At 43.6% G+C, this 15415-nt stretch overlaps 1 protein-coding gene across 4 annotated transcripts in view; it reads left to right on the top strand.

Annotated features, from left to right (window-relative positions):
• The first annotated feature begins 124 nt into the window (after positions 1–124).
• LOC139410827 (plectin-like) overlaps positions 125–15415 on the top strand; it is a 39447-nt gene continuing 24156 nt past the window's right edge. For 2 of the 4 annotated variants that reach the window (XM_071156374.1, XM_071156371.1), the window contains exons 1-4: positions 239–550; positions 6180–6270; positions 7803–9173; positions 9259–9349. In XM_071156374.1, coding sequence (XP_071012475.1) covers positions 7819–9173; positions 9259–9349 — 1446 coding nt within the window. In that variant the 5' untranslated portion in view covers positions 239–550; positions 6180–6270; positions 7803–7818. Of the gene's footprint in view, positions 197–238; positions 551–593; positions 720–6179; positions 6271–7802; positions 9174–9258; positions 9350–15415 lie in introns of those variants that run through there. The other 2 variants (XM_071156372.1, XM_071156373.1) reach the window with 2 other exon arrangements.

The following is a 15415-nucleotide window of genomic DNA, read 5'->3' as shown; positions in this document are numbered from 1 at the left end:
AGGAGATGCATTTACATCTCACCTGTCGCAGACCATGTCAGTGTAGTAATGAAAACTGTCCACATGGTGGGACACCATACTGTACCTACCAACTTGTAGCTAGCAGGCAGCCAGCCAACTACAGTATCAAAACAAATCCCTCACCTCTACTACCAAGTTGGAGTGAGCCAGGTGGCAAGGGTGTGAGGAGAGAAAAGTAAGTCAACTAGTTAGAGATGGCTATCAACTCAACTTGTTTAGCCAGTTTCATGTGTCTCTATTGAAAGATCATGTCTCAGAATAGCTGCGATTCAACCAATAATTGTCTTGACATTTGGTGCTGGGAGTCTCCCAGCACAATGTCAAAAGACAATTCTTGGTTGAATCGCAGCTAGTCTACGAGCAACCTGGCTACTAGTGTGTTCGCAACAGGTTCGCCTCTGCCGGACTGCTATAACGTTACCCTTTCCCACACCGCAGATCGATTGACTGAGGTTTGGTTGAAGAAAATTATTAGGTCCCTGGTGAAAGGTACGGATAAACACGACAGGTGGATGGATTTCTCAGTGAAGTAAGTTAATTTAGCTTTCTGTATTAAGGTTAGCTAGCTAAGGACTAAAAGTTGCGACGGGATAATAGTTCACACCAGCCATGTTTTGTAGCTGTAGATACTCATCTGACGATTGTTTTAACGAATCGATTCGCATAAAAACGACACAGGGATACGCATGGCTAAATTGGTAAGCAGCTAACATTGAGCTAATTGTCAGATGGCTAGCTAACGACGTCAATATACTAGCAAATTATACCACGCTACGTATCACTTGCTAGTTTGTACTTTTTCTTCTCTGATCCTCATGGTTTCACACGTGCTGGATAATATTGTAATGTTTATGTAATTTGTCTGTTTTGCAAAATCAGCAACTGTAACCTTATACTAGCTAAGCTCCGACATAGATAAGACTCACTACTCGTTAGCTAACTTTTCGCAAAATGACATGAAATGCATTTTAAAGAATCGATTCAGGATCGCATGTAGCAAGTGTTACATAAAAGGCAGTTTCAAAACACTAGGCTAAAAGTTTGTTAGCCTACATTTTCTTTGTGCTCTTGCGGTGGTGCGTAGCTGTTGCGCTAACGTTTAGCTAAACAACTAACGAACAACGTTAGAGAACGTGTAGGGCCAAGACGAGACTGACCGCCGAATTAAATATCACAATGCATTATGTTATCACTTTCCTGGGCAATGAACTATCATCGATCTGACAGAATAAGAGTTAATACGAAAATAATCGCACCCCTATTTTCTACACCCCCACACTACTAGTCTCACACAAGCAACTTCTCATAGGTTAAAGTGTGTGTTTGTTTTTTTTCACCTGTATTTAGTTGCTTAGTTTTTGTTCACACAACAGTTTGGTAAGTATTTTTCCTCTGCTAAACCAGACTGTCATTGACATGACAATGTTACCCACACAATGCCAAGGCACAGTACAGGAAATTAGGTTTCATTTGAACCATTCCAGATGCCTTTGTATTACATGGGTACGCTAGTGTTACTCATAACCATTCCAGATGCCTTTGTATTACATGGGTACGCTGGTGTTACTCAACCATTCCAGATGCCTTTGTATTACATGGGTACGCTAGTGTTACTCAACCATTTCAGACAGAAGATGTGCTATATTTCCTGTAATATATATTTTAAAAACTTTCAAACAGACCCTTATGTACCACTTTCTTGCAGCCATACCATTGGTATACATATCAGTGGGTAACTGGCAAATCAGGAGAGGTGGGGGGGGGGGGGGGGGGGGGTGTGTTTAATTTATTTTACCAGATAAATTGACTGAACACATTCTCATTTACAGCAACAACCTGGGGAGTAGTTACAGGGGGATTAATGAGCCAATTGGAAGCTGGGTGTGTTTAGGTGGCCATGATGATATGAGGGCCAGATTGGGAATTTAACCACGTGGTCTGTTTGCATTTCAAATTAGGGAGGTATTAAACATAGAAGTGTTAATTTTCCTACAAAAAAAAGCAGGGATCCATTCACAGACCTGGTACCTGTATTTTGGTTACAGGGTCTGTGACTAGGTCTTCAGGTGGCTTTTAATATACCATGTTTTTTTTACCCCCTACCCTATTTAGATAGATAGATGGATATATATATATATGAGAAAAAGCTGGTATATATATATATATTTTTTAAAGCAGGCATGGTAAATTAGTGGTGTTTTGGGTCTGTATGAAGGTATGCCAATGGTGTCACCTAATGAGTAATGACTAGTAGTGAGTACAATATGTGTATCCAGACCACACTGTCAAATAGATCCTTAGTTCCTCTTAAGAACAGTGACTAAAGTCTAAAAGTGTCTACACTTACCAATATGATAGAGGACATAGTGGTGTGCATGCACCACACACTGACACTAGCAGGTTGCAAAAAATAAATGTAGCCTAATTCTGATTTTGGCTCAGAAAAGTGCTAGGCCTAATATTAAGTTCTCTATTGTTCTTTACTTTCCTCTCTCTTCCTCTTAGGATCTTATCTTTTCCTTTCATCTCCCAAATTACTTTTGTTCTCTAGTAGTCAAGTCACCACCAAGTCATTCCTCGTGAGTGTCAATGTGTGTGTGTGTGTGTCCCTAATCGTTGCTTATGTTCTATATATGTTTTTCAGATCAAATTTAGGCTCAATGCCGTGTTAAAGCCTGCAGGATTGCTCTATGGACATTGCATTCTAGGCCTTATCTCAACCTTTGCTCTGCAGGTGTACTGCACTCATAGACAGATTCTCAGATCACAGAGGCTCTGGTGTGCTGTCGTTCTAAATGATATGTGGTCATGTCCATGTAAAATGACCCATGAGCACCAACGTAAAGTTCATAGGTTCATGTCAAACTGGGTGTCTTTTTTAAAAAAAAAATTTTTAATACATTTTTCAACTATTTTTCCATCCTAAAAATGTTAACTAAGCAAGAAGGCAGATATACATAAAAAAAAATGTTGAAGACCCCAGCCAACTAATATCAACACTTTTTTAAACTACATGACCAAAAGTATGTGGACACCTGAATGTCTATAATGTCATTGTATGCTGTAGCATTAAGATTTCCCTTCACTGGAACTAAGGGGCCTAGCCTGAACCATTATTCCTCCTCCACCAAACCTTACAGTTGGCATTATGCATTCAAGCAGGTAGTGTTCTCGAGGCAGCTCTAGCAGGGCAGATATTTGACGAACTGACTTGTTGGAAAGGTGCCATCCTATCACAATGCCACGTTGAAAGTCACTGCGCTCTTCAGTACGGGCCAATGTTTGTCTATGGAGATTGCATAGCTGTGTGTTCGATTTTATACTTTTTCTGCCATCTGTAAGTATAAGAAACATTTCCTTGTGCCTTGAACACACACCTTGAACAAAAATATAAATGCAACATGTAAAGTGTTGGCCCCATGTTTCATGAGCTAAAATTTGATATAAGTTTTTCTCCTTTGCCAAGATAATCCATCCACCTGCCTGACAGGTGTGGCATATCAAGATGCTGAATAAACAGCATGGTCATTACACAGGTGCACCTTGTGTTGCGGGCAATACATGGCCACTCAAATGTGCAGTTTTGTCACAACACAATGCCACAGACAATGTTCCCTCTAACGTTTTTGTCAGGTCTGTTGAGCGCAAACTTGAACGCTGTGAGAATTCTGTGCAACTTCCACCGCGCGTTTACTGTGAACACTGAGGCTGTACCTGCTTTATGTTAGTTTTAACAGTGGTCACGTAGGCTACTGTTGTTATTTGATCATAATGTATGCCTACCAGAGTGGCCTACCTTTAAAAAACAATGGAGAAAATGCATCCCATAACATTTTAACATGTTAATAGCTGTTTTATCGTTTAGCCTACAGTAGCAGCCAATGTGTGGTGTTCAGTGTAGGTCGACATTCCTTCAGACTTTTGGAGAAAAAAAACATGCAGGGCTTGATATTAACCTGTTTATCCACTTGTCCTAAAGACAAGGAAATGACTGAAAATGTTGTGATGTTTGATGCAAGAAACCACTTTACAAAATAGAATGCATCATTATTCCCATTCCATTATTACAGAGAATCAGACAAACAAGCTATGCTACCCTCTGCCTATTGGCTACGTACAGTGAGGGAAAAAAGTATTTGATCCCCTGCTGATGTTTGCCTACTGACAAAGAAATGATCAGTCTATAATTTTAATGGTGAGTTTATTTGAACAGTGAGAGACCGAATAACAACAAAAATCCAGAAAAACGCATGTCAAAAATGTTATAAATTGATTTGCATTTTAATGAGGGAAATAAGTATTTGACCCCTCTGCAAAACATGACTTAGTACTTGGTGGCAAAACCCTTGTTGGCAATCACAGAGGTCAGACGTTTCTTGTAATTGGCCACCAGGTTTGCACACATCTCAGGAGGGATTTTGTCCCACTCCTCTTTGCAGATCTTCTCCAAGTCATTCTGGTTTCGAGGCTGACGTTTGGCAACTCGAACGATGATCCCGCCGGATATGGAGATCCTGGGCTGGCGTGGTTACACATGGTCTGCGGATGTGAGACCAGCCACCAGGACAGCTGTTGAAACTGTGGGTTTGTTTGCACAACCAAAGAATTTCTGCACAAATTGTCAGAAACCACCTCAGGGAAGCTTATCTGCATGCTCGTTATCCTCACCAGGGTCTTGACCTGAATGCAGTTCGGCATCGTCACAGATACCGCGACGAGATCCTGATGCCCATTGTCGTGCCATTCATCCGCTGCCATCAACTCATGTTTCAGCATGACAATGCACGGCCCCATGTCGCAAGGACCTGTACACAATTCCTGGAAGCTGAACATGTCCCCCGCAGTTCTTCCATGGCCTGCATACTCACCAGACGTCACCTATTGAGCATGTTTGGGATGCTTTGGATCGACGTGTACGACAGCGTTTTCCATTTCCTGCCAATATCCAGCAACTTTACACAGCCATTGAAGAGTTGGACAATGTTCCACAGATCACAATCAACAGCATGATCAACTCTATGCGAAGGAGATGTGTTGTGCTGCGTGAGGATATTGGTGGTCACACCAGATACTGACTGATCCAAGCCACTACCTTTTTATTAAAGGTGTCTGTACCTAGCAGATGCGTATCTGTATTCCCAGTCATGTGAAATCCATAGTTTAGGGCCTAATGAATTCATTTCAAATGACTCATATCTTTACATGAACTGTAACTCAGTAAAACCGTAGGAATTGTTCCATGTTGATTTTATATTTTTGTTCAGTATATTTTCTAAATTCTCTCCCTCATGAGGAGGGAGGATAATGAACATTCACAGAAGTAACAGGTCGAGTTAGACCTGTCATTTCTTTTTTATGAAGCGATTTGAAACTCAAAAATCTATAACATAATTTCTGCAATTGAATTGGCTACAATGGGAAATCATAATTGTCACAAACCACTGGTTTGTTAAACTATGAAATTAATGTTTTTTGTTTGGCATACATTCAAACATATCTATCTACTATATTCTCTTCCCCAGTTGCGATGAGCTTATTTTGAATCTGTCTCATAACAGGACTCATTCTATGTTTTTACCTCATTTGTCTCTAGGTGAAAGGTAGGCTAGTCCCTACTCAATTGAACTTGGTTAGATCTGGTCCAGATTAGAAATTTGTGTTTGTACTTTAAAAAGCAAATGAGCTGTTTGCAAGGGCAATTGTGGTTGTGCAGTGCAATTCTTCCAGCCAGTGGTTTTTCCTCCAGTCCCTGCTGTGTTGCTGGACCCATCTACAGGGAATGTTTAGCATTCCAGCTTTGCAAAAGTGTTTCCTGTCAACAACCACTGCCTCAATTTATCAGCCCCCTGCTAGCAGTAGGATACTCTTTCCCTTTACTCTCCTTTCTTTTCTTTCTCTTCTCCATGTTTTATCTATTATGCAAGTTGTGAAATCTACAGTTTTTGTTTACATCCTTCAAAATGTATGTTAGGGTATTTATCTGTCTGTGTGTTTCCATAAATGAAAAATGCTAAGTGGATTTCCGGTGGGAGGTCTGAGACTATAGTAACGATGCTGAGGTCTGTGCTACACTTTGATGTATGCAACCGCAGGGTCTAATGTTACAGGAAACAGAGTTCCTTCCTTTGTAATGACACCAAATTGTGCTCTCTCCCCAGGCACCTACTCCTTACCCCAGTGTGATATGACATCACTGAGTGGTTACCACAGAAACCAGGGCTCCACTGCAGACGGTTGACAGCCAGTCAAGTGAGTGATGATGGGATTGCCCATAACAACAACTAGGACGTGTGTGCGACCAATAACATTTGCGACCCAGGACATTTTATTTGAACTACAGTCCAAGCAGAATTGGATAATTGCACCACCAAACAGTTCTGTGTCGCCACTCTCACACCGTAGGAGAGCAGTCAATCCCTTACAGAGAAGCCTAACTCAAGAGAAGAACATGTGGAATACATGATCAGATCTGCAGGAGCCTCTTAAAGGGCAGCAGTCCACCAAACATGGTTGCTTTGATGTTTTTGCTCTCAAATCAAATGTTATTGGTCACATACACATATTTAGCAGATGTTATTGCGGTTGTTGTGAGAAATGCTCTCCCTCTTGATGATGGGAACTTGTGATATGATTGTGTTTACTGTACGTTAATTAACAGTCAATTACTGTTAGACCAACAATTATTCGCTTGACAATCACCGGCTGATAATGTAGTGACCGCCTCAGTACTAGTAGAGCACTTTAGTAGGGGAGGAGCCGAATATCTAATTACTTGTGTAGCTTTTCAATGGAATTCCCCTTTTACTGCCATAGGCCAGACCTGCCTTGCATTACTACACTGACTGAATGGAAAAGACAACAATGACACTCATAGGAGAGTGAGCCTTCCTGCCTCACTGTTACTGCTGTCTGGTGCAGCTCTGTAATCTTCAGATTACTGTAGATCTTCAAAAGGAGCGTCAGACGGTCATTGTGCTGGCAGGATTTCTGCTGTCTCACCTGTAGCTACATCTATATTTTGAGTTCTTGGGATTACAAGGTTCTATCTGCAAAAAGATGATTCTGAGATAATTGGCTTTAAAGTTCCAAACCCTAATTGGTTTGAATGGTGACAGCTATTTTTATTTTGAATTTAGAGTACTATATAGTTCACCGTTTCTATGTCAATAATTACATTTTGACAAAAATGCAGATAGAACCTTATAGTCCCAAGCTCACGATGTCTCAGACTTTGTGTACTGGTTACACAGACCCAGACCCAGTCGCGGCAGATGGAGAAACAGTAGATAGAAACGATGCTACCAGGGAACTGAACCTTTCACCGTACCCGGGGAACTGAACCTTTCACCGTACCCGGGGAACTGAACGCTTCCCCGTACCCGGGGAACTGAACGCTTCCCCGTACCCGGGGAACTGAACCCTCCAGAGGTGATGGATCTCTCCCTCTCCCCCTGGCTGAGGCCTGCCATACTAATGAATGGCCTGTGTTTAACAGCCCACCTGCTTCTAGAGCAGCCAGCCACATCTCTGGGTGCATGACGCCTAACAAGGCAAAGTCCAGAGTAGTGCCCAGATAACCAAGAAAGCCTTTACTTCCTCTGTCCCATGTTCCTGATGTGAATGCACCAGTCGTAATACAGTCAGTGCATTGCATCAGAGAAAGGAGTGGCAATATGACTCGCTGAATAGATCATTTATTGGACTTTGTTTATGGTTTTACTGCTAGACCAACAGTTAATGGCCAAAGGTGCTGATAGAGATTTGTACATTCCTCTCCCTAGGTGTTTTTCCACAGGGATGGCTGCACAAGTGGAGGTGCAGACTGGGGAGGTGGAAAGGATTTGTGTAGGGGGACGACTGCATCTCAGCCCTCTGTCTGACTCCAGCAACAAGAGCCTCATGGAGGGTCCCTCCAACACCCAGGCCTCCCTCATCATCACTCCAGAGCCTAGTAAGCCTGTCCCTACACCCAAACCACGGCTCACTCCCAAACCTTTCGCTGTGGAGAAAAACCCCACCATCCGGCCCATACTTGCGCCTAAGCCGAATACCAACCCCCGACCAGTGCCCACTCGCCCTACTTCTTACAAACCTGACTCACCCAGCACCCCAAAACTTCAGCAGCCGAATGTCACCAGCAAACACAGGCCAGGGCCGACCAACCCCAGCTGTCCTGCTCCTAACTCCTACAAACCCTCTCATAAGTTGAGCATGGGACAAACCACGAAGCCTGTAGCCCAGCCCTTCAAACCTGCCCCTCTTCTAACCCCTGGGGACCCCAGCAAACCAACTACCTCCCAACCGGTGCGACGTCAGAAGCCAGCTGCGGCAGGCTTGTTCCACTCACGTGGACCTAAGAAACCGCCTTCAGCAGAATGGTCCGGATCCACCAAACCGGAGAAGGAAAGGAACAAAACAGCATCCAGTATCAGAGCTGGGGCAGCCTCTATGACCAGAGCCAAGTCTATGGGCTTCCTCAGTCAGATAGGGAAAGATGAGGAGGAAAGGAAGGGGGATGAAGGGCCCAAGGTCACAGTTCAACTCCGATCCCAGTCTAGAGCCTCCAGGCCCAGACCTGTGTCGGCCATCTTCCTGCCCTCTCCCACTCAGGCTGAGTCGCCCACCCCAGCTACTCGCTGGGCAGTGAGACGTCCCCTCTCAGCCGACCTCACCTCCAAGTTTGAGTCCATTGGCCTGTCGCTGCACCACGGCCGACCTGCCAAGACCGACAGCAAGGAAAACACTCCAGGGGAACCGCTACGGAGGACAGAGAAGAAGAAGGGAGCAGAGGGGACCAATGTTACACCACCGGCCCCAGACAGCAAGCCCTCAGCCCTTGTAGGAGGGAGAGGGAAGAAAACAGAGGAAGAAGAGGATGATGAGGGAAAGGGTGGAGGCAGCATTAAGAGACGGATCAGTCTCTTGCTTGATTCCTCCTCTTCTTCCTCTCCTGTGGTTCCTCTCCGTGTTGCTGCCCAAAGACCAGGGTCTAACTCTCCAGTACAGCCCATCCAAGAGGCAGATGTAACATTGGATGGTGTTAAACAGCGAACCAGGAAGCTTACTGAAGATACTGTTTCACCACCAGCCCAGACCCCTGCTGTTAAACCACAGTTCAAGTCCCACCCTCTGCCCCCTGACCTGACCAAAAGGTAGGAGCTCCTCACCACACTGTCAGTCCTTTTATGTCTCTCCCATTGGCATGTCTTATGTGATATGTGTGTTTCTCTTCATCAGGCTTGGCTCTGAGAAGTCCACAGACCTCGGCAGTCCCTCCCCCAATGAGGCGACAGACCGCCACGAGAGTGACACTGATCCTCAAAGGAGGGTAAGAGAGGCTCTGGGATTTGCTTAGGTTAATCTGGTGTAGGTGGTTTGGTGTAGGATTGCAGTGAGAATTGTTCAAACTCCTCTGCCTACCAGGCAAACCCAGTTGAAACACTACTGTCTATGACAGGCAAGCAACGAGGTAACAGTTCAAGCTAGAATCCTTACTTGGTGAAACTGCCATGTTTGTTTGCGATATTACAACAACAATGAAGTTACTGCAAACAACCAACACTGTTTTATAAGATAGAACAGCAGACTATGTACTGCAATTTATTTTACCATGCTGCCAGATGCTCCTCACCTCAAAACACCACACTGCCAGACACTCCTCACCTCAAAACACCACACTGCAAGACACTCCTCACCTGCCAGACACTCCTCACCTCAAAACACCACACTGCCAGACACTCCTCACCTCAAAACACCACGCTGCCTGACACTCCTCACCTCAAAACACCACGCTGCCTGACACTCCTCACCTCAAAACACCACGCTGCCTGACACTCCTCACCTGCCAGACACTCCTCACCTCAAAACACCACGCTGCCTGACACTCCTCACCTCAAAACACCACGCTGCCTGACACTCCTCACCTCAAAACACCACGCTGCCAGACACTCCTCATCTGCCAGACACTCCTCACCTCAAAACACCACGCTGCATGACACTCCTCACCTCAAAACACCACGCTGCCTGACACTCCTCACCTCAAAACACCACGCTGCCTGACACTCCTCACCTCAAAACACCACGCTGCCAGACACTCCTCACCTGCCAGACACACCTCACCTGCCAGACACTCCTCACCTCAAAACACCACGCTGCCTGACACTCCTCACCTCAAAACGCCACGCTGCCTGACACTCCTCACCTGCCAGACACTCCTCACCTCAAAACACCACGCTGCCTGACACTCCTCACCTCAAAACACCACGCTGCCTGACACTCCTCACCTCAAAACACCACGCTGCCAGACACTCCTCACCTGCCAGACACTCCTCACCTGCCAGACACTTCTCACCTCAAAACACCACGCTGCCAGACACTCCTCACCTGCCAGACACTCCTCACCTCAAAACAAAGGCGCTGCGACGAACAGTGGTGCTGTTTCTCCAAATGCGAATTAGATTTTTAATCCCTGGTCTTCATTAACCAGGTTTCCATCCAACCTTTTTATGTGAGTGAAGTACAGATAAAATGTCTGATAATTGTCACAACACGCCCGATGGAAACAGCTAAGTTGTCTGTAAACTTGACCAATGTCGACAAAACAAAATACGCTAGACAAGGTGGGATCTTTTTGTGTCGGTATAATTAATTATGCAAGAAATGGCGGTGTAAATGTTTTTATCTGCAAATATTGATATAATAACCATTATATCGAAGTAAACTTGAAGTCACGTGATGGCATGTTGTGTGGTCTTCCAACTACGAGTTGGGAAAGCATGCAGTTTATTAAGCTACAGATGAAATACGTTATGATGAACTTCACAGGGTGGTGAAAGTGCAAAGTGATTTAGCTTGATGCTGCTTTCAAATAAATATCATGATGTGTGGCAGGTAGCATAGCGGTTAAAGAGTTGGACCAGTAATGGTTGCTAGTTCGAATTTCCGACAAGATGAAAAATCTGATCTGCCCTTGAGCAAGGCACTTAGCCCTAATTTCTCCAGCATCGGCGTTAATAATGACTGATCCCTGGCCGCGACCCCACTCTCTGAGGGTGTCTCAGGGGGAGTGGGATATGCAAAAAAACATGTTTCCATTTCACACACATACTTGTACAGGTTGCACACTTGTACATATGTAAAACAGGACAAATACAGTGCCTTGCAAAAGTATTCACCCCCATGGCGTTTTCCCTATTTTGTTGCATAACAACCTGCAATTTAAATAGATTTTTATTTGGATTTCATGTCATGGACATAGACTTAATATTCAAAATTGATGAAGTGAAATTTAAAAAATTACTTGTTTCAAAAAAGTTAACTGAAAAGTGGTGTGTGCGTATGTATTCATCCCCTTTGCTATGAAGCCCCTAAATAAGATCTGGTGCAACCAATTACCTTCAGAAGTCACAGAATTAGTTAGATTGCACACAGGTGGACTTTATTTAAGTGTCACATGATCTGTCACAAGATAGAGTCTGCAACACCACTAAGCAAGGGGTACCACCAAGCAAGCAGGAACCATGAAGATCAAGGAGCTCTCCAAACAGGTCAAGGACGAAGTTGTGGAAAAGTACAGATCAGGGTTGGGTTATAAAAAAATATCAGAAACTTTGAGCATCCAATGGAGCACCATTAAATCCATTATTAAAAAATGGAAAGATTATGGCACCACAACAAACCTGCCAAGAGAGTGCTACCCACCAAAACTCACGGACCAGGCAAGGAGGGCATCAATCAGAGAGGCAACAAAGAGACCAAAGATAACCCTGAAAGAGCTGCAAAGCTCCACAGTGGAGATTGGAGTATCTGTCCATAGGACTACTTTAAGCCATACACTCCACAGAGCTGGGCTTTACGGAAGAGGGGCCAGAACAAAGCCATTGCTTATTTTTATCTTTAAGCAAACACATTTGGTGGTCACCAAATCCCCACAGTGAAGCATGGTGGTGGCAGCATCATTCTGTGTGAATGTTCTTCATCAGCAGGGACTGGGAAACTTGTCAGACTTGAAGGAATGATGGATGACGCTAAATACAGAGATATTCTTGAGGGAAACCTGTTTCAGTCTTCCAGAGATTTGAGACTGGGACGGAGGTTCACCTTCCAGCAGGACAATGACACTAAGCATACTGCTAAAGCAACAATCGAGTGGTTTAAGGGGAAACATTTAAATGTCTTGGAATGGCCTAGTCAAAGCCCAGACCTCAATCCAATTGAGAATCTGTGGTATGACTTAAAGAATTTTGTACACCAGCAGGAACCCATCCAACTTGAAGGAGCTGGAGCAGTTTTACCTTGAAGAATGGGCAAAAATCTCAGTGGCTAGAAGTGCCAAGCTTATAGAGAGAGATCCTGAGAGACCTGCAGCTGTAATTGCTGCAAAAGGTGGCTCTACAAAGTATTGACTTTGGGGGGGGTTTCAGTTTTTTGTCATTTTTTCTTGTTTCACAATAAATAAATACATTTTGCATCTTCAAAGTGGTAGGTATGATGTGTGAATCAAATGATACAAACCCCCCAAAAATCTATTTTAAATCCAGGTTGTAAGGCAACAAAATAGGAAAAATGTCAAGGGGGGTGAATATTTTCACAATGCACCCTATTTGACATTTGACCTTTTAATACTTGGCTGCCGTTTGAGAAATATTATAATCTCATCATGTAGGTTATACCTGCACTATATATGCGAGCTGTTGGTCAGGACGCACGTCACAATACCAGAGTGGGCATATTTAACGCAATCGTTTTTTGTCGTGAGAAAACCACCAGTGGAGTTGAAAGTGTGATGGAAACCCTTTTCACTTGTATTTTTTTTAATGGAAATTTAACCGCAGAAGTTATTTTTATGTGTACTATGTCATCACGCACAGCCTTTTATCCACAACAAGTCAAATTGATGGAAAAGCATCTCTCGTGGGAAATGCTCATTGTTTTTATGCAGATTCTTGAATATATGCATGAAAATCTGTCGCCAATTGGAAGGAAACTGAGCTAGTGACACAAAATAAAGTGGTATCGTTTGCTATAAAACAGAATGAGAACCATTCCAGCAATTTACTAATTCCCATCCAATTTGAGTTTACTGGCAAATTACCAAAGATGTTGATAGATAAATTGAATCAGCCTGTTAAATGATCTCAGTCACAACACTGGGGGATTGGTAAGTGCTTGTACTTTTTGTTTCCTGTCTTGTTTTACGGTCACTGTTTGTTTGAGCAACATTTGAAGATGGTGTTAACTTAGTTAAAGCTTTGTGAATACAGTACAGTGGGGCAAAAAAGTATTTAGTCAGCCACCAATTGTGCAAGTTCTCTCACTTACAAAGATGAGAGAGGCCTGTAAATTGTCATCATAGGTACACTTCAACTATGACAGACAAAATGAGGAAAAGAAATCCAGAAAATCACATTGTAGGATGGTTAATGAATTTATTTGCAAATTGTGGTGGAAAATAAGTATTTGGTCACCTACAAACAAGCAAGATTTCTGGCTCTCACAGACCTGTAACTTCTTCTTTAAGATGCTCCTCTGTCCTCCACTCGTTACCTGTATTAATGGCACCTGTTTGAACTTGTTATCAGTATAAAAGACACCTGTCCACAACCTCAAACAGTCACACTCCAAACTCCACTATGGCCAAGACCAAAGAGCTGTCAAAGGCACCAGAAACAAAATTGTATACCTGCAGCCCTGCTGGGAAGACTGAATCTGCAATAGGTAAGCAGCTTGGTTTGAAGAAATCAACTGTGGGAGCAATTATTAGGAAATGGAAGATATACAAGACCACTGATAATCTCCCTCGATCTGGGGCTCCACGCAAGATCTCACCCCGTGGGGTCAAAATGATCACAAGAACGGTGAGCAAAAATCCCAGAACCACACGGGGGGGACCTAGTGAATGACCTGCAGAGAGCTGGGACCAAAGTAACAAAGCCTACTATCAGTAAAACACTACGCCGCCAGGGACTCAAATCCTGCAGTGCCAGATGTGTCCCCCTGCTTAAGCCAGTACATGTCCAGGCCCGTCTGAAGTTTGCTAGAGAGTGTTTGGATGATCCAGAAGAAGATTGGGAGAATGTTATATGGTCAGATGAAACCAAAATATAACTTTTTGGTAAAAACTCAACTCGTCGTGTTTGGAGGACAAAAAATGCATCCAAAGAACACCATAGTTACTGTGAAGCATGGGGGTGGAAACATCATGCTTTGGGGCTGTTGTTCTGCAAAGGGACCAGGACGACTGATCCGTGTAAAGGAAAGAATGAATGGGGCCATGTATCGTGAGATTTTGAGTGAAAACCTCCTTCCATCAGCAAGGGCATTGAAGATGAAACGTGGCTGGGTCTTTCAGCATGACAATGATCCCAAACACACCGCCCGGGCAACGAAGGAGTGGCTTCGTAAGAAGCATTTCAAGGTCCTGGAGTGGCTTAGCCAGTCTCCAAATCTCAACCCCATAGAAAATCTTTGAAGGGAGTTGAAAGTCCGTGTTGCCCAGCAACAGCCCCAAAACATCACTGCTCTAGAGGAGATCTGCATAGAGGAATGGGCCAAAATACCAGCAACAGTGTTTGAAAACCTTGTGAAGACTTACAGAAAACGTTTGACCTCTGTCATTGCCAACAAAGGATATATAACAAAGTATTGAGATAAACTTTTGTTATTGACCAAATACTTATTTTCCACCATAATTTGCAAATAAATTCTTTAAGAATCCTACAATGTGATTTTCTGAATTTTTGTTCCCTCATTTTGTCTGTCATAGTTGAAGTGTACCTACGATGAAAATTACAGCCCTCATCTTTTTAAGTGGGAGTGCACAATTGGTGGCTGACTAAATACTTTTTTGCCCCACTCTATATTCCTTTATTTCATTGTTTTTTTTTACTAGTTTCGATTTTTGAAAATGTAATGTATTTATATAGTTTCTGTGTTTGCCACTGTAAGCCCCAAAAAATAACTTGATCTTCGTGCAACGTTTCCACTATAAGGACTATGTTCAAGGAATTTCTGATTTGCAATTCGTCTCTCAAACAACCTGGACACAACATTTTCTCCTAATCAGTCTTTGCTCTAGTTATGGGAAAGCATGTCCCGTAGGAAAATGGGGCATGGAAGCGAAAAGGAACACCACTGCCACAGAGGTACAAAGAACTGTGAAACCTAACCTGGGGCATTCGTCATCTCTGCTGGTTCTGTGTGTTGGTTATGAAACATGCGGGGAGTGAAGCAGTGGGGTAAAGGTCAACATGGCGAGGCTTTGATTACCACATCAGCATTATGGACCCAACAAATAGGAGTGGGATCCCCTTTCTTCCCAGACACAATGCCTCGCTCAGTCACTTCACTTCGTATCACGCTCTCTTTCTCTGTCCTTATGTAATATTTCAAACAA

This window comes from Oncorhynchus clarkii, chromosome 6, assembly GCF_045791955.1.
Source record: "Oncorhynchus clarkii lewisi isolate Uvic-CL-2024 chromosome 6, UVic_Ocla_1.0, whole genome shotgun sequence".
NCBI lineage: Eukaryota > Metazoa > Chordata > Actinopteri > Salmoniformes > Salmonidae > Oncorhynchus > Oncorhynchus clarkii.
Note: the sequence above shows the minus strand (reverse complement) of the source record. Positions and strands in the feature narration are given on the sequence as shown.